The sequence below is a fragment of the Heptranchias perlo genome, chromosome 3 (genome assembly GCF_035084215.1).
Source record: "Heptranchias perlo isolate sHepPer1 chromosome 3, sHepPer1.hap1, whole genome shotgun sequence".
In the NCBI taxonomy this organism is placed as follows: domain Eukaryota; kingdom Metazoa; phylum Chordata; class Chondrichthyes; order Hexanchiformes; family Hexanchidae; genus Heptranchias; species Heptranchias perlo.
The window spans coordinates 83,769,448-83,788,118 of NC_090327.1; the positions used below are offsets into that span (position 1 = coordinate 83,769,448).

Consider the following 18,671-nt stretch of genomic DNA (forward strand, 5'->3'; position numbering starts at 1 on the left):
GCAGGTACACTCAGGAAGCAGGCTGCAGCATTTATATTTAAAAGGAACCCTCACCTCCGTTAAGGTAAGTCTCTGAATAATCCATTTAGGCTGCTGGGGATTTTTGGAGCCATTTTTTTTGGCTATTTAGGCTGAGTTTGGGAAGTTTTTGACACTACAGAGCTGTTGGAGAGCAGACCTTTGGCTGCAGCTACACTGTTTTACTTCATTGGCTGCAGGAGTACTGGGGAAATGGAGATGTCACTGGGATTGCCATTGAGGCTGTTGCAGCAGCTAGAACAGTAGCAGCAAGCACGGCAGCACAGTGGAGGCTCAAAGAAGGAGGATGAAGGAAGCAAGCAAACAGGAAGCCTCACACGGTGCGGGTCTTCCGGAACAGAATGTCATATCTGAAAGAGGAGCAAAGTATGAGGAGGCTGCACTTCAGCAGGCAGGCAGTCAGTGACCTATGTCACCTGTTGTAGCAGGAATTGGAGCCAAACACCAGGGCACATACAGCACTGCCCGTGGCTGTGATGGACACAATGGCCCTCAATTTCTATGCTGCAGGGTCACTCCTGACTGCAACAGGCGATATCAGCAACATCGGTCAGTTTACTATCCATATGGTTATCAAGCAGGTGATGGATGCCCTCTTTACAAGGAGACAGCAATATATTGCCTTCCCAATGCAGGCTGCTGATGAGGAGGAGAGTGCTCGAGTTTGCCCGTGTTGCTGAGTTTCCCCAGATGCAAGATGCTATTGACTGTACACACATTGCCCTGCATGCAAGATCTGGAATTTATGGGGTAAATGTTGCGAGGCACTGCAGGGTCAGCTGTGCAAAGCCCATTGCACAGTGCTTCAGGTTACAAAAAATATAGTCACCGGGAATTTCCTCGGTGGCTTTCCCGATCGGCCGCCATAACTTGGGCAGAAACCCCGGATTCACCAGGATCTTCTGCCGAAGTTATAGCAGCCAATCGGGAGAACTCACCAGGAAATTCTTCGCGAGTAAAAGAAAAATAGACGACATTTATAAGTTTTTTTCCATTACAGCAGCACACTGAAAACATGAAATACTAACATATCAAAAAATATTCTTATTTGGAAGACAGTTGTAAAAAATATTACTACCTTCCATGTGGCGCATGCAACAGAGAATTGATCTCGCTTTGATGCCAAAATCACGCTGACCTTGTTGAAAGCCCTGATTAACAAGCTTAACAACTTCGTCTGGGCTTAGATCACCTCTAGGAGACAAAATACAATATTAATATTAAGATGAGTAAAAATAAACTTTGTACAGCAAAAGTGACTTACATTTTCAAAATTTTTTTGAATTATGGTAAGGCAGACCTTTGATGTCGTGACCCAGCAAAACCTTTCACTCTCTCCCATCCCAGTCAATCCCACAGTATGGTTCCCCATATGCTCTCTCAAGTCTATGGGGCACAAACTTAAGCATATCTGGTGCACAATTGGTTTAGCCATTCATCAACAGATTATCTGCATTATCTCTCCTCAACCTTTTCACAGCTTTTGACACGGTCGACCACACCAACCTCCTACAATGCCTTTCCTCCAATGTCCATCTCAGTGTAATCGTTCTCACTTTGTTCCAATCTTACCTATCCAATCGCAGAGCATCTCCAGCAATGGCTTCTCTTCCCACCCCTGCACCATTACATCTGGAGTCCCCCAAGGATCTATCCTTGGCCCCTTCCTCATCTATATGCTGCCCCTTGGCGACACAGGCTCAGTTCCAAATGTATGCTGGAAATATAAAGCTGGTATCAGTCAAAGTGACCATGAAGCGGTCAGATTGTTGTAAAAACCCAACTGGTTCATTAATGTTCTTTAGGGAAGGAAACCTGCCGTCCTTACCCAGTCTGGCATATATATGACTCCGGTCCCACACAAATGAACTGCCTTCTGAAGTAGCCTAGTAGGCTATTCAGTTTACCACCACCTTCTCAGGGAAATAAGTGATGGGCAATGGATTCCGTCCTTGCCAGTGATGCCCACATCCTGAAATGTTTTTTTTTAAAAAGCAGAGTTCCGTATATTTATAAAATAGATCCCCGAGCCATAAAAACATTGTTATTGCTCTTTGACATCTTTTCCTACATGTTGGTGTCATTTAAAAGATAGGATGCCCAAAATGACAATCTTCTAACTGTGGCCTCACCAATGATATACACAAGGTTAGAATAAATCGTTTTCATTCACAATCAAATGTCTTGAGAAGCATTTTATTAGATTATCCTTGTTTGCTTTCCACTGAATATCAGTGAGTGGTCATACCTAAATCCTTTTTCAATGGTTTTATTACACTAGGGGGAAAAGTGTGGAAACATTATACAGTATCTATTGGAACAAAAAAGTTTTATTCCCAATAAAGAAGTTATGGTAACCTATGATTTTAATTGATTCTACTTACTCAGATTGCTCCCATGGAATTGGGTGAACGTTACAGTTTGCCAGATAGTGTGGACTGTACCTAGCTTCAAAGTATATAACTCCTTCCTTTGCTTTATCTTCCACAAGTTCATAGGCTATTTGCTGAATAGCTTCTCGGTCACCTCTGGGGCAGTTAGAAAATCAAATGTCATTTACACAGATTAATATTTTGAACAAAAATGTTATCAAAGTTGCAATTTAGCAGAAGTTGCACAATAATTCTGCTGGTGCAACACTGAGCTCATTAATATTTATTGTCAAGTCACAAGTATGCTAATTTCACCAACTGTTAAAATCTCTGGTTATCTGAAATAAGAGACTATTTGAAGAAAATACAAAATGGAATATTTGAACAACAAACTACCAAGTTTCAATTACAGAAGAAAAACAATTACATTGCTACAAATTTAGTAAGTGTAATTTAGTTGGTGAATAATGAATAGAAAAGAGTTTTGATTTTACAGATAAAATAGTCACTTTTTAAAACATATTTTTGATACTAAAATCAGAAATATTTCTAAGTGCTGTTGTCTTACATCTTTTTACGATAATATTTAATACTGACCCAAACAATTTGCAACATTAGAAATACCACAATCGCAATTGTTTCAAGATGCTTTAATATACAAGCTTTTTTTGTTAAAAAAAAAGTTGAACGCATTGGACTCCAACTGAACAACCAGTGGGTGAACACATGATATACAGTGTACATTACCTTTTATTCAATCAGTAAGAATGCATGATTACATGTAATGCAGGAAGTTTTCTTTCTCAAAGCAAGCCACATTAATATTTACCTTGAAAATGGTAAACATTTTGTAGCATACATCATTCACAATTGGGGAGTCACTAAAATCCCTTCACTTGCCAATGCTAAAAATAATGCTCAATATATGTGCTTAGGGTGCTTTTGTGTACACAAAGTTCTACGGTTACACAAGTGTTGAATGAACTCATTCAAACTAAACATTACGGGGATGAATTTCCTCGGGGAATTTTCCTGCTCGACCGCCGCAGAAACCTCGGAAGAACGTTATAAACATTGTATACTGAATGTTTCCGGGATTTCCACAGCACTGCCGCCAAAGTTACAGCGGCCAAGCAGGAAAACCCCAGATAAAATTCCCGGGGTAAAAACTTTTGGGGAGACAACGCATGGTACTGGAGTGATAGTCGAAAAGAAAAACATTATAATTATCAGAACTAAAGTACATAGTAATTATTTGCAAAGGGTTTTTTGAAGTGTAGCTATTAGACATCCTGGGATAGAGTTTCCGCTAGATTGCGTTGGTTTTATCAGCACAATCGGTCCGAACCGGCGCAAAAGAACTTGGAAAATCAAGCGTAAGTTACGTCAAGCGTAAATCGAGTTTCTCCGACATTTATCGCTGGTTCAAAAATCATGGTGCCCAAAGCCGGCCCCGCCCACACGCCAAGATCGAAATAACGAGGATGGCGCGTTTCCGCAGATTTCGGCTGTTTGAGGAGGGTCTTCGAATTAAGCTCGAATTCTCAGGCACACAGGCACTAATAGGCACGTTTTAAACATTTTTACATACTAAAAAATATTTGATTTACTAAGAAACTGACTAGCGTGCAATGAAACCAGTAAATGGTTCAGTCTAGTTTTTTTTTTAAAAGTCATTTTCAGTGATTTAAAATCAGGTTACCCACAGGTGGAGGACTAGACACTCATTAAAAATGGTTATTTTTTGTGATAAACACATTTTCAGCTGTATTAATAAAACTGCACCAGATTACCACTCTTAAATACATCAATGAATATTTTTTAAAGCAAAGAAAAAAACCAAACGATTATGTTCTATTACACTGACTGATTGCGCTGGTTCATGGAAGATTTTACTTTTGTAATTATGCAAATACATTCTAGTGGAGACTTGAACTGTAACCTAACCTGTGCAAATTCAAGCACAATTTGTGGATTGCCCAATCTACCCCCATGTTTAATCACGGCTGCAGGAAGAGATGAAAGAAATGAAAATGAAGAAAAATTTACACAATATCTGATCAAGTCCAGGATGGCCCAAAATGTTTCATACCCAATTAATTACTTCTGAAGTGTTATATAAAGGAAATGCTGCAGCCAAACTGGGCACAAGATCCCACAAACAGTAAATATGATAAATGATCAGTTAATCTCTTTTTGGTGAGAGGAGAATGCTGGCCAGCACATCAGAAGAACTCCCTGCAGTTTTGGAAAAGTGCCAAATTAAAACACATCAAAGCAACAACATTACATCAACTTGGCTCTGTTGGTAACACTCTTGTCTGGTTGTGGATTCAAACCCTACTCCTGGGCCTGAGCACATACCTGGACCGCTGCACTATTAGCAGTTCTTCTGATGGCTGAAACATCAAACATCGGCCCCATCTGCCTGGTTGGGTGGATGCAAAAGATCCCACTGAATTATTCACGGAAGAGCAGGGAATACTTCTCCTGTCCAGGCCAACATTCCTCTCTCAATCACCACAACCAAAAACAAAATTAATTGGTCAATTATCTAATTTACTATTTGAAGGATTTTGCTGCATGCAAATTTGTTTGCCTACATTTTTGATGGTGGATTGATCAGCACTCCAGTGTGATGGGCCAATTGTGAACCAATAAGCTTTTATTTATGCAATATATAAATGGAGTACAATTTTCAGTGGAGTTCAATTTACTTCATATAGCTCCTCATAACATGGAAAATAATACGTCACCTTACTCCTATTAATGGGCTAAACTCATTTTACAGGCCAGCATTCCTTGAAACTTGTCAGCACTAATTTTTCCTTATTACAGGCCAAAATTCTCTCAGCTTTGTTTCTCTTGCCACCCACCCCACAGAGTGAGAGAAAGAAAACAGAATCTCTGCCTCTTCTCCAGCTCATCAGGCTGCCAATTAAAACTAGCAGCCACTTTTGGTGTGGGGGCCACATTACAGATGCGAATATCTCAAAACGTCCCCATTATCTCAAATGAATCCAGCATACAAGCTGAAGAACTTTGTTTGGTACCCCAGCTAATAGACTAAATCAACATCCCAGGTAGCTTGTGCATTTCTGGAAGTTAAACCCTTGTGGACTGAATTTAACTTCATAGCAAAATCATAATACAAATTAACTCCAAAATTCATCTAGGGCAAACAGGCAAAAATCTCAATGTGACAATTATATATTTCTAGGGAACAAAGAACAATCATTTTTGGTTTCTTCATGTGGCAACTAGGAAGGGACAGTGGTATATGACATAGAAAAAGTATAGAATGAGAATATACTTACGCAATCACAGGCATATAGTAACTGAACTTTGATAAAACCACTGTAAGAGTTGATGGTTTTCTACAGATTACAAGATTGCGAAGTTCTTCTTCAGTTTCTACTGGCATTTGGATTTTTCTTTTCCTAAAAGTAAAGGTAACGCTATAAAGGTTTATTTTATAAATTAGTCATTGGCTTTCTATAAAATTCATCAACTTGCAATTTTATAGCACCTTGAACATAAAAAAAGTCTCAAGGTGTTTCACAAATAGGCATAAGGAAAACAATGCCAGGCCAGGAAGAGAAAAAAGTTAGGAGGGGTGACCAAAAACCTGGTTAGAGATGGGTCTTTGAGGTTTTTAAAATGGGTAGAGAAAAGAGTTGTAGAGTCATAGGAGTTCCAAAGAGTCAGAACGTGGCAACTGAACACTCTGTCAACAATGGTGGAGGTGGAAAGGGGAAGCGCAGAAGGTTGGAGTCAGAGGAACGGAGTATTCAAGAAGGGATATAGGGCTGAACGAGATTTCTGACATAGGGTGGGACGAGACCACGAATGGATTTGTAGAGGAGGACAAAAATATTGAATTCAACAGGGATCTGTACTGAGGCCTCAGCTTTGCACTATATTTGTAAATGACTTAGATGAAGGAATAGAGAGCCGTATATCCAAGTTTGCTGATGACACCAAGTTAGATGGCACAGTAAATAGTGTAGATGGGAGCAGAAAGTTGCAACGAGGCATTGATAGATTAAGTGAGTAGGCAAAACTGTGGCAGATGGAGTTCAATGAGAGGAGTTGTGAGGTCATCCACTTTGGACCTAAGAAAGATAGAACAGAATATGTTCTAAATGGTGATAAGTTAGGTACTGTGGAGGAGCAAAGCAATTTAGGAGTCCAAGTACAGAAATCACTAAAAGCTAGTGGACAAGTACAAAAATTTAAAAGGCTAATGGAATGTTGACCTTTATCTCAAGGGGGCTGGAATACAAAGGAGTCAAAGTTATGTGACATTTTATATAAAGCTCTGGTTACACCACATCTGGAGTACTGTGTTCAGTTCTGGCACCACACCTCAGGAAGGATGCATTGGCCTTCGAGGGGGTGCAGCGCAGATTCACCAGAATGGTACCTGGGCTAAAAGGGTTGACGGTATTGGTAGGAGTGACCACCGCACAGTCCTCGTGGAGACGAAGTCCCGTCTTCACACTGAGGAAACCATCCAACATGTTGTGTGGCACTACCACCGTGCCAAATGGGATAGATTCAGAACAGATCTAGCAGCTCAAAACTGGGCATCCATGAGGCGCTGTGGGCCATCAGCAGCAGCAGAATTGTATTCCAGCACAATCTGTAACCTCATGGTCCAGCATATTCCTCACTCTACCATTACCAATAAGCCAGGAGATCAACCCTGGTTCAATGAGGAGTGCAGAAGAGCATGCCAGGAGCAGCACCAGGCATAACTAAAAATGAGGTGCCAAACTGGTGAAGCTACAACTCAGGACTACATGCATGCTAAACAGCGGAAGCAACATGCTATAGGCAGAGCTAAACGATTCCACAACCAATGGATCAGATCAAAGCTCTGCAGTCCTGCCACATCCAGTCGTGAATGGTGGTGGACAATTAAACAACTAAAGGGAGGAGGAGGATCTGTAAACATCCCCATCCTCAATGATGGTGGAGTCCAGCACGTGAGTGCAAAAGGCAAGTCTGAAGCGTTTACAACCATCTTCAGCCAAAAATACCGAGTGGATGATCCATCTCGGCCTCCTCCCAATATCCCCACCATCACAGCAGCCAGTCTTCAGCCAATTTGATTCACTCCACAGGATATCAAGGCTGAGTGCACTGGATAGAGCAAAGGCTATGGGCCCCGACAACATCCCAGCTGTAGTGCTGAAGACTTGTCCTCCAGAACTAGCCGCGCCTCTAGCCAAACTGTTCCAGTACAGGGACAACACTACCCGACAATGTGGAAAATTGCCCAGGTAAGTCCTGTCCACAAAAAGCAGGACAAATCCAATCCGGCCAATTACCGCCCCATCAGTCTACTCTCAATCATCAGCAAAGTGATGGAAGGTGTCGTCGACAGTGCTATCAAGCGGCACTTACTTGCCATTAACCTGCTCACCGATGCTCAGTTTGGGTTCCGCCAGGACCACTCGACTCCAGACCTCATTACAGCCTTGGTCCAAACATTCACAAAAGAGCTGAATTCCAGAAGTGAGGTGAGAGTGACTGCCCTTGACATCAAGGCAGCATTTGACGAGTGTGGCACCAAAGAGCCCTAGTAAAATTGAAGTCAATGGGAATCAGGGGGAAAACTTTCCAGTGGCTGGAGTCATACCTAGCACAAAGGAAGATGGTAGTGGTTGTTGGAGGCCAATCATCTCAGCCCCAGGACATTGCTGCATGAGTTCCTCAGGGCAGTGTCCTAGGCCCAACCATCTTCAGCTGCTTCATCAATGACCTTCCCTCCATCATAACGTGAGAAATGAAGATGTTCGCTGATGATTGCACAGTGTTCAGTTCCATTCGCAACCCCTCAGATAATGAAGCTGTCTGTATCCGCATGCAGCAAGACCTGGACAACATCCAGGCTTGGGCTGATAAGTGGCAAGTAACATTCATGCCAGGCAATGACCATCTCCAACAAGAGAGTCTAACCACCTCCCCTTGACATTAAATGGTATTACCAGCACCAAATCCCCCACCATCAACATCCTGGGGGTCACCATTGACCAGAAACTTAACTGGGCCCAGCCATATAAATACTGTGGCTACAACAGCAGGTCAGAGGCTGGGTATTCTGCGGCGAGTGACTCACCTCCTGACTCCCCAAAGCCTTTTCGCCATCTACAAGGCACAAGTCAGGAGTGTGATGGAATACTCTCCACTTGCGTGGATGAGTGCAGCTCCAACAACACTCAAGAAGCTCGACACCATCCAGGACAAAGCAGCCCCCTTGATTGGCACCCCATCCACCACCCTAAACATTCACTCCCTTCACCACCGGCGCACAGTGGCTGCAGTATGTACCATCCACAGGATGCACTGCAGCAACTCGCCAAGGCTTCTTCGACAGCACCTCCCAAACCCGTGACCTCTACCACCTAGAAGGACAAGGGCAGCAGGCACTTGGGAACAACACCACCTCCACGTTCCCCTCTAAGTAACACACCATCCCGACTTGGAAACATATCGCCATTCCTTCATCGTCGCTGGGTCAAAATCCTGGAACTCCCTACCTAACAGCACTGTGGGAGAACCTTCACCACACGGACTGCAGCGGTTCAAAGCGGCGGCTCACCACCACCTTCTCAAGGGCAATTAGAGATGGGCAATAAAATGCTGGCCTCACCAGCGACGCCCACATCCCATGAACGAATAAAAATAAAATTATGAAGACAAGTTTGCATAGATAGGCTTGTGTATAGAAGGTTAAGGGGTGATCTAATTGAGATATTTAAGATGGTTAAAGGATTTGATAGGATAGATGAGGAGAAACTATCTCCTCTGGTGGGGGAATCCATAACAAGGGGGCATAACCTTAAAATTAGGGCCAAAATATACAGGGGCAATATCAGGAAGCACTTCTTCACACAAAGGGTAGTAGAAAGCTAGAAATCTCTCCCCAAAAAGCTGTTGAGGCTAGGTCAACTGAAGATGCCAAAATTGAGTTTGACAGATTTTTGTCAAGGGTTTAAGGGCCACTGAACCAAGGCAGGTAGATAGAATTGAGATACAGATCAGCCATGATCTAACTGAATGGCAGAACAGTCTCGAGGGGCTGAATGGCCTACTCCTATTTCTATCTAACCACTCCCTATGTTAAAGTATTCCACGCCACTCGCCTCATTCTCTGAGCGACAATTTTAAATTGATTACACTCGTTACTAATTCTCAACTAGAGGAAATAGTCTTTCCCTATTCACCCTATGAAATCACTTCATTATTATAAAAACCTCAATTACATCTCCTCACAGCCTTTTTTGCTTCAGTGGAAATAGTTCCAGTATCTTAAGTGTCTCCTTATAATTATAGCTTCCTGCCCCTGGCATCATCTTGGTGAATTTTTGCTAAACATCCACTGTGACTTTAATATCCTTTCTAGAGTGGTACACCCAAAACTGCATACAGTACTCTACAGCCTAATCATTCCTTTGTACAATTTCATCACTACTTCTTTACTTTTGTATTCTACGCTCCTATTTATGAAACCTAAAATACTGTTGGCTTTTTTAAAATTAGCTTTTTCTACCTGTGCTCAGACTTTCAAGGAATTGTGTATTTAAATTCCTAAGTGTCTGTTTATCCATACTTTTCAGGGTCTTTCAATTGTGTTTATTCGCAATCCTTGTTTTTCCTCCCAAAATGTATTACCTCACACTTCAAATTGCATCTGGCAATCGTCTGTCCATTTCACTAACATGCCTGCCTTCCTGAAGTCTTTTATAGTCCTCCTCACTGTCAGTCAAACCCCCTAATTTTATGTCTTTGGCAAAATTCAAGATTGCAATCCCTTACAAGTTGAGAAGGCTGTTAAAAAAAGCTTATGGGATGCTTGGCCTTATAAACAGATGCATGGAGTACAAGAGCGAGGAGCTTATGCTAAATCTTTATAGATCACTGGTTAAGCTCCAGCTGGAGGATTGTCCAATTCTGTGCATCACAATTTAGGAAGGATGTCAAAGCCTTAGAGAGGGTGCAGAGGAGATTTACTAGAATGGTAACCAGAAAAGCAGTACTTCAGTTACGTGGTAAGGCTAGAGAAGCTGGGGTTGTTCTCCTTAGAGCAGAGAAGGTTAAGGGGAGATTTAATAGGTGTTCAAAATCATGACTGGTTTTGATAAAGTAAATAAGGAGACACTGTTTCCAGTAGCAGAAAGGTCAGTAATCAGAGGACACAGATTTAATGTAATTGGCAAAAGAACCAGAGGCGAGATGAGGAGACATTTTTTTTTGAATGCAGTGATTTGTTCTGATCTGGAATGCACGGCCTGAAAGAGTGGTGGAAGCAGATTCAATAATAACGTTCAGAAAGGGGGGAAATTTGCAGGGCTAAGGGGAAAGAGCAAGGGAATGGGATTAATTGGATAGCTCTTTCAAAGAGCCGGCATAGGCATGACAGGCCGAATGGCCTCCTTCTGTGCTGTATCATTCTATGATTCTATGTCCAAATCCAAATCATTTGTATGTGCCAACAACTGAAGCGGACTCAGCACTGACCCTTGTGTACTCCATTTCCAGCTTTTCTCAATGCTTTCCGAGCATTGGTTTCCTATCAATGAGCTTTCAAGCCATGTTACTACATTTCGGCTTATACCATATGCCTAAATTTTTCTAACAAGCATCTTATCAGACACCTTATTGAATACTTTCTGAAAATCCATATACACTATATCTACTCCATTTCCTTTACCCATCCAATCGGTCATTTCTTCAAACTTCATTCGGTCATTCTTAAACTTGTCAATCATGACTTGCCTTTAACAAATCCATGCCGGATGCCCTTGATCAACCGTGCATTTCCAAATATTCACAAATTTTCTATCAAATTATCAATTCTAAGAATTTGCCCACAACTGACATTAGATTAACTGGTCTAATAGTTACCTAGTTTGTCCTTCTCTCCATTCTTGAACAAAGATTTTATATGCTCTCCAGTTCCACAACACAGTTTATGTATTTAAAAAGAGCCAGATTCTCATCTAACCCCTTTCTGACTTCTTTTAACAGCCTAATCATCCCATTAGGACCCAGTGACTTATCCACCTTGCGTTCGGCTATTTTTTTCCCCCAGAGCCCAATCCTTTTCAACAGTTATTTCTAACAAGTGTTCCTCCTAAAGTACACCAGTGTTCTCACTTCCAACATAATATCTCTGCCATACCTTCATCCTCCACAATTAGACGCCCACTTCATCCGTGAGAATTCATATCCCCTCTAACTATTCTTTTATATGCTTGTGAATTTGTTGGCACCTAACTATGCACTTTCTTCTTTCATCACTTCCTCTAATCTCATCCACCTACAGCAGTGGGACCACCCTTCTCCAAATCATGTGACATTCTGTGCCTTTGCAACCATGGCTCACAGTTCCTCATTATTCTCCTTTCTGCCAGCTTCAAATTTGTTGACCACTCCATTCACCTCCACCATATTGAGCTCGTGGTTCCAACATACTCACTACATCTCTCCGAACTGTTTCTCTTTCTGTATTCACAAGGTCATCTGATGTGCTACAAGGCTTCATCCTTAGTTGCCCTCTTGTTCATTACATGAATTACCATCTCTTAGGTGACATCATTTGCAAGCATAGGGTCAGCTTTCACATGTTTCTTTTAGCAAAACTGAAGCAATCCTTTTCACCTCTTCTTGCCAGTAACTGTGTGCCTCTGAATCCAACTCCATGAACTTCTAACTACCCACTCAGGCTGGATCCAGTGGTGTGCCACTTCAACAACCTGTTTGACCATAGCCTAAACTTTGTTAACCCCACATCCAGTACGTTACTAAAACTACTTTACTCCACCTCCAGAACATTGCTTGGTTGACGCTTTATCTTGTTACTGCCAAAATTTTAATTCACAACTTCATCAATTTGGAGGATTGATTTCTCAAGCATTCTTCTCTTTGGCATCTTCGTACCATTCTGCACAAAATTCAACAAAACCAGAACTTTGTGGTCTGTGTCCTCTCCTACACTGTCCCACAAATACTTTATCCCCCTCCAATGACCTCTGCTGCTTTAACGAATGGACTGCATGATCTCATCAAATGCCTATATGGTCTTGCTTCATCCCCCCTTCAGCCAAACTACCCTGACTGCACTCTCCTCTCCTCCTAATTACTGCTTATCCTCTGCTCTCACCATCAAAGGTTAATCTTTTAGCCAACAAACCATCTTTCAAAACAACTTTGCATGGCTACCTACCTTCTTGACTTCAAAAGCCTGTAAAAACTCATGTCTTCAACCATGCCTTTGGTCTCCCCCCACCTCTGAATTTCCTCCATTTCTGCTTGGTATCCACCTCAAAAAGTTTCTTTTACAGTGAAGAGCACACTAGTTATTAGTTGTGCCATGTCCGACATGCAATCTCCTAATTTCCAAGGTCTTAGCATCTTCCACTTGTCTAAAATCCTTCACCTCCCTATGTCTGTCTGTGCTCTTCTTAGGGTAAATTTTCAATAAGTGAGGTTTAGCATTTGGAGCACACAATTGGAAAATGTATCCTTTTGTTTCCATATCTCCTAGATTACCTCTTGCTTCCATTTGTTTGAAATCCTTTATTTGTGTATAAAAAGCAGCATGAAGTGGAGGTGGGTAGGGGTAACCTGCTCTGCTAGATTACCACCCAGGTAACAGTTTTGAATTCATATTATTATTTATAGTTAAATAGCAAAACTTATGGTGATTTTGGAAGCAGAGCTGATTACAGCTTTGAAGCTTCTTTGTAGCATTGGTTGTTGTTTTCATACACTTCCCTTGGAGATTTGCATGAAATAGTGGAATGATTGTCAGACTAAAACAGTCTGACAGACCATGATGTGACTGTTCCTTCCATGGCCGTAAACATCTTTATACCAGCCAATAGAATGGTTAGTCCTTTACAGCGGGAGGATTTTATGGGCTCCCACAACCCATATGATGAGGGACCAACTGGGCGCGAGAATCCCACTGGATGTTAACCCAGAATTCAGAGCCGGAACTCGCCAGGACTGACTGGAGCAGGATTTGAACCCTATTTCTTCTGCATTAGAGGCAGTAGTGGTACCACTCCTGCAGCACAGGTTGAGGAGCTGGTAGACACAAAACTGAAGCACAACGATGTCACCAGTGGAGAGAGGCTGGACATAGGAAATGATAACGAAAAAAGCTGATGCAACAAATGCACACATTACTCACTGAGTCAGAGAATTTGCTCTTTTATAACATTAAGACTGTTTATGCCATATAGAGGAGACCATCTGGGTTACTGATTTACAGTAACTGAATAAGTCAAATTTTGTTTTTTTATAAATGTATTCTGGGTTTTTTTTTTAAAACATGTGTTTTGGGGATTGAATTTCACAACTGCAATGATTCTGCGACAACAGTGGCCTTTATATTTCAAATACATTCCTTTAGCTATGTATTTAATTGGTATCCAGTACCAATGTTAATGCTGAGAATACACAAGATGATATGCAAAATGCACCAATTGGAGGTTGGCGTCTGGAATGTAGCAGTACTGGGGAGGAGAAATGAGGTTTCACTGCACTTGAGGGAAATCCTGGCCTTTGGCAGAACTGAGACGGGATCCTAGAGTTTTTCAGAACTTCAGTGGAGATGCTAAAGTTTGGCAGCGTGGGTTGGGGGGTAGTCCTTTGATCTGGCATCACTGTGGAAGGCAGAACTAAGGTTTGCTAATACTAGGGTTCAAAGAGAATTGATTCACTGGTGAAATACTGATTAATAGTGAGGGGAGGGACAAGGCATAAGCCAGAATACACAATGATATGCAAAATGCACCAACTGGAGGTTGTGGGTGGGATGGGGGGAAAGAGGAAGGTCCCACGGGCGGTTGGTGACTTTCTCAGGGATCTCTAAACTTTGAATTTGGTATTTTGTAATTTTTCCTAGGTATTTATCTCCCTGTCTGTCTTCCCACATAAGAAAATGTAAAGATTGTAATTTCTAACTAACTATCGACAGAACACGAGTGGTAATTAGGCTTTCAAAATTCAACATTTTTAAAAAAAATTAACTGAGGAAAGACACTGTGGAGCTACTTTCAACTTTGTCGCCTAGGCAGTAATCTAGCACTGCAGTTTGCCCCTACCCATCCCAGTTATAGAATCCACCCAATTAAACACAAAACATAACTGTGGCAGTACCATGGGAAGAAACACTGTTGATATTACAGTTTGAAATTGACATACCCAATATTAAAAAGACACTTTATGTGGATGGCTGCTATTAGGGAAGTGGGAGGGGGATGTGGCTGCAAGTAGCTCCACAGAAAGGAAATCGGTATGACAGGGAGCAGGACAGCTCATTGGCCATTTCATCCTGCTGATTTTTTTCAAGTATAAAAACCTCTAAGTAACAGATTTAGACATTCAGCAGTTAACAGCTAAGAGTAGAAAAAGTATTATTAAATGTTAGTTAAATTCTCATATTAATAGTAAATGGTTTTACATGTTGCTTGTTGAAGTCCTATTTTTAAAAAAAGGCAAGATAGTGGCCAAGCTGGCAAAGAGAACAGAAGCTACTCTAGTCACCTGTGATTGTACAATCAACGTGACACGTTTACATAGGCTAAACACTTTAAAACTGGGCCGAGGAAATGATGGGGTTGATTTTAAACTGTTCCCACCGGAACAGGGGGTTTGCTGCCTAGTTTATACCCCGCCTGATTTTTCCTTTCCAATTATAATATGGATAATCTCCCATGGTATCGCTGCCTCAGTCTTGCACCTGCCTTTGACTTAAGCCCTTCTCTTACTCTCACTCTACGTTTGTCCCACACTTATTTGTGGTGTCTGCATCAGTCCGGCTGATCATTTCTTATTGTCTTACTCATTTTGCAAGTCTCCCTTTTCTCAATGTTTGCGGCCCTTCTATTTATAAGTCCCTTTTTTCTCCTCTCTCCTTCATATATCTCCAATATTTCTGTGAGCCTCTAAACATGTTCCTTTACTGATATGCACAATATCTACTTATTTTCAAGACCTATGATACTCAGGAAAATGGAGGGAGGGGCAACATATGCTGGTCTGGAGGTAGAAGATTCAGAGAAGCTATACCATGGGTAGCTCAGATAAAAAGTTGTGCTGAGGACCTGGCAAGGAGAGATTATATGGAGGGATGGGGAGGTTGTAGTCAGGCAAAAACACTGGGTTTGAGTTGAACAGTGGGAAGGAGCAGCAGGGGTGCAAACTGGGAGGAAATGGGAAACTGGCATGACCTGGGAAAACTGTGGGAGTGCCGGTGTCTGGAATTACATGATGGGATTGTGATCTGGGGCCTGGAGGACTTTGGGGTGGCTGTGCTCAGCCAGCACTCATAGGAAAGCTAGAGTGTAGGACTATTCACAATTTGGGGTGTGAAGCCTGGGAGCAGAAAAGGGGGAAAATCTGGAGACTGGGAGAAGACAAGTTGGAGTGCTGGACAAGCCAAGTAAGGCAGGTGCTGGGGTCTGGGGGCAGAGCTGGAAGCACAGATCACTGGTGTGAGAAGAGCATGGGGGAGCTGGGCTGGGCTGTCAAAGTACTTGGAAGGGTAAGTGCACTGGAGGGAAGACTGAGTTGTGGGATCACAGGGTGGGAGAGGAAAGCAAGAAAAACTGAAGAGGGAGATGGAAGAAATAATCTTGCGGCAGATACTTTTTCCATACCCAAGAGTGATGATGGAGCATTTACTGATTTATTTTGCAAAGAGAAACATAAATGGGAATACTGCACATTAAATTACATACTTGGCAAAGTGCAAAATAGTTTTAAGTCGTATGGCTCCATCCAGGTGCACATGAAGTTCAACCTGTAAAAGAAAATTGAGATAACAATTTTTGTCCGATCAGGAATTCCCCCCTCCTCACCAGCACGTGACACAGAGGAAGAATGAAAGAGAACATTAAAAAACGTGTAGAATGGGCAAATGAATTTCAATATAGATAAGTGTGAGGTGGTGCATTTTGGTAGGAAGAATAAGGGGGCCACATACTGCTTGAATAATAAAAATCTAAATGGGATAAAGGAGCAAAGAGTCCTGGGGTACAAATATACAAATCATAAAGTAGCAATGCAGGTTAACAAAGCCATAAAAAGGCAAATCAAGCACTAGTGTTCATTTCTAGAGGGATAGAATTGAAAAGTAAAGAAGTTATGTTAAACTTGTACAGAATCTTGGTTAGACCACACTTGGAGAACTGTGCACAGTTCTGGTCTCCATATTGTAGAAAGGATGTAAAGGTATTGGAGAGTGTTCAAAAAAGATTCCACAGATGATACTAGAACTGAGAGGATATCTTTATCTGGAAAAGCTGAACAGGCCAAGGCTCTCTTCTCTAGAAGAAAAGGCTGAGGGATGACCTGATGAGGTCTCCACGTCTACCCTATCATTATCTTAAAGAAAATGTTTCCATTTGTAGGGGAGTCTAAAACTGAGAGTCATAAATATAAAAGTCACTAATAAATCCAATAGGGAATTCAGGAGAAACTTCTTTACCCAAAGAGTGGTAAGAATGAGTAGTTAATGCATTTAAGGGGAATCTAGATAAGCACATGGGGGAGAAGGGAATAGAAGGGTATCCTGATAGGGGTAGACAAAGTAGGGTGGGAGGAGGATCATGTAAAGCATAAACACCAGCATAGACCAGGTGGGTCAAATGGCCTGTTTCTGTGCTGTAGTTTCAATGTAACTCGATGTAAATGCAAAGAATTGAAATAAAAAAAGAGCTGCAAGGTTTAACTAAAATCATGAAAGAAGTTGAATAGCCCACTCCTGTTCCTAATATAATGGAATCAATTCCAAAAAGTGGAGCAAAACCTAATTGGTTGGATGCCTCCCATATTTTCCCATCCTCGTCAGAAGCAAACTTATAAAATTACCTCTAGTGTATCCAGAGATGTAATTCTGAAATGTTGAAAAAGCATAAGTAAAATAATAATTGATATATTTATTATTGGATGCTTATCTTGTTTTAATTTTTGATTTAAAGATGCCCATCTGCACAGTAGGATGCAGGTTGCTCCACGAAGGTGATTTTTGGTCATCCCAATTTAGAGTTAGAATTAGGGCGCACTCACATTACAAATGTAGTGTCAGTTTGACTTCGCACAAATGCAGCCCGAATCTGGCTTCAGTGCCCAACCTAACACTAGAATAAAACAAAGTGAGACTTCCCTTGCAGGTTAGTTCAGATTTTGGTATCCGATTACACCCCAGGTTTAGTATTGGAGTAAAACAGTTTCAATTTCGCCAGGACTGAAGGAACACCCTTCGGTCAGGCAACACTAAGTCTCTGAAACAAACACTGCTACTACTGAAGCACTACAACATAATTTCTAAATTAAAAAAGGGCCTTTTGAAAATTTGAGTTTCATTAAGATAAATCTTTCGAAAGCACTCCCTCCTGGGAGTCAACCAAAACACACAATAAATACAAACAACATTTTTTGGTTGTAAAATCGGTGAGAATTCCTCTAAAACAAAACAAAACAAAACCCTCCTTTCACTTGCCAAAAGGATTGAATTAGAATCGCGATTACCGGTTTGAGACCCTTACCTTGGGTTTACTGAACACTTCCTCTGCCGTCTTCATGATCTGAAGATTAAGTGCAAACGGTGACACGTCGTTTAAGTAGAACTTACCGACACTGGGCAGATAGAAAACACGCCTCTTCCCCCTTTCAGCGCCTCACCACTTTGCTGCTCTCCGTGTTTTTAGTAAGAATGAGTGATACGCAAAACATTTAATTCTGTCAAGGTCATTTTAAAAAAATCATTGGTCAAAGTCGCCAGTTGAGCCACAGAAGAACCAAATTACAGCATTTTAATGGATAGATCGTCTAATTCAGCGTTATTCAATAAGTTAGCCATTTTCCAAATGCGGCTAATTGCATTTTTAATTAGTAAATAAGCCCCGAGTAACTGACCCCCCACGATTGGCCACGTGATCTCACTACTCATTCACAGGGAATGTATTTTGTAAGTCATCCTTTTTGTGCATTTGTTGGTAAAATGGTAAAAACGAAAAATAGATAAATATTTGAAGCACATGAAGATACAGGGCTTTGGGGGGAATTGCAGGAATTAATTTTGAATTGCTCTAGTTAAAAAATGATGTGGAGATACCAGTAATGGACTGGGGTGGACAAATGTAAAAAATGACATACACATTTGGTTGAATGTGCTCCAGTGCCTGTAAAATCTATGCTTCTTACTACAGTGAACAAATTTTCTACATCAGGTCA

At 41.5% G+C, this 18,671-nt stretch overlaps 1 protein-coding gene across 3 annotated transcripts in view; it reads right to left on the minus strand.

Annotated features, from left to right (window-relative positions):
• The window catches only part of LOC137316780 (adenosine deaminase-like), a 43,046-nt gene extending 24,745 nt beyond the window's left edge, over window positions 1–18,301 (minus strand). The window contains exons 1-5 of one of the 3 annotated variants that reach the window (XM_067980632.1): window positions 18,070–18,301; window positions 16,175–16,236; window positions 5,729–5,851; window positions 2,424–2,567; window positions 1,118–1,233 (exon numbers count right to left, since the gene is read on the minus strand). In XM_067980632.1, coding sequence (XP_067836733.1) covers window positions 1,118–1,233; window positions 2,424–2,567; window positions 5,729–5,835 — 367 coding nt within the window. In that variant the 5' untranslated portion in view covers window positions 5,836–5,851; window positions 16,175–16,236; window positions 18,070–18,301. The other 2 variants (XM_067980625.1, XM_067980639.1) reach the window with 2 other exon arrangements.
• Between the last annotated feature and the right edge of the window lie 370 nt (window positions 18,302–18,671).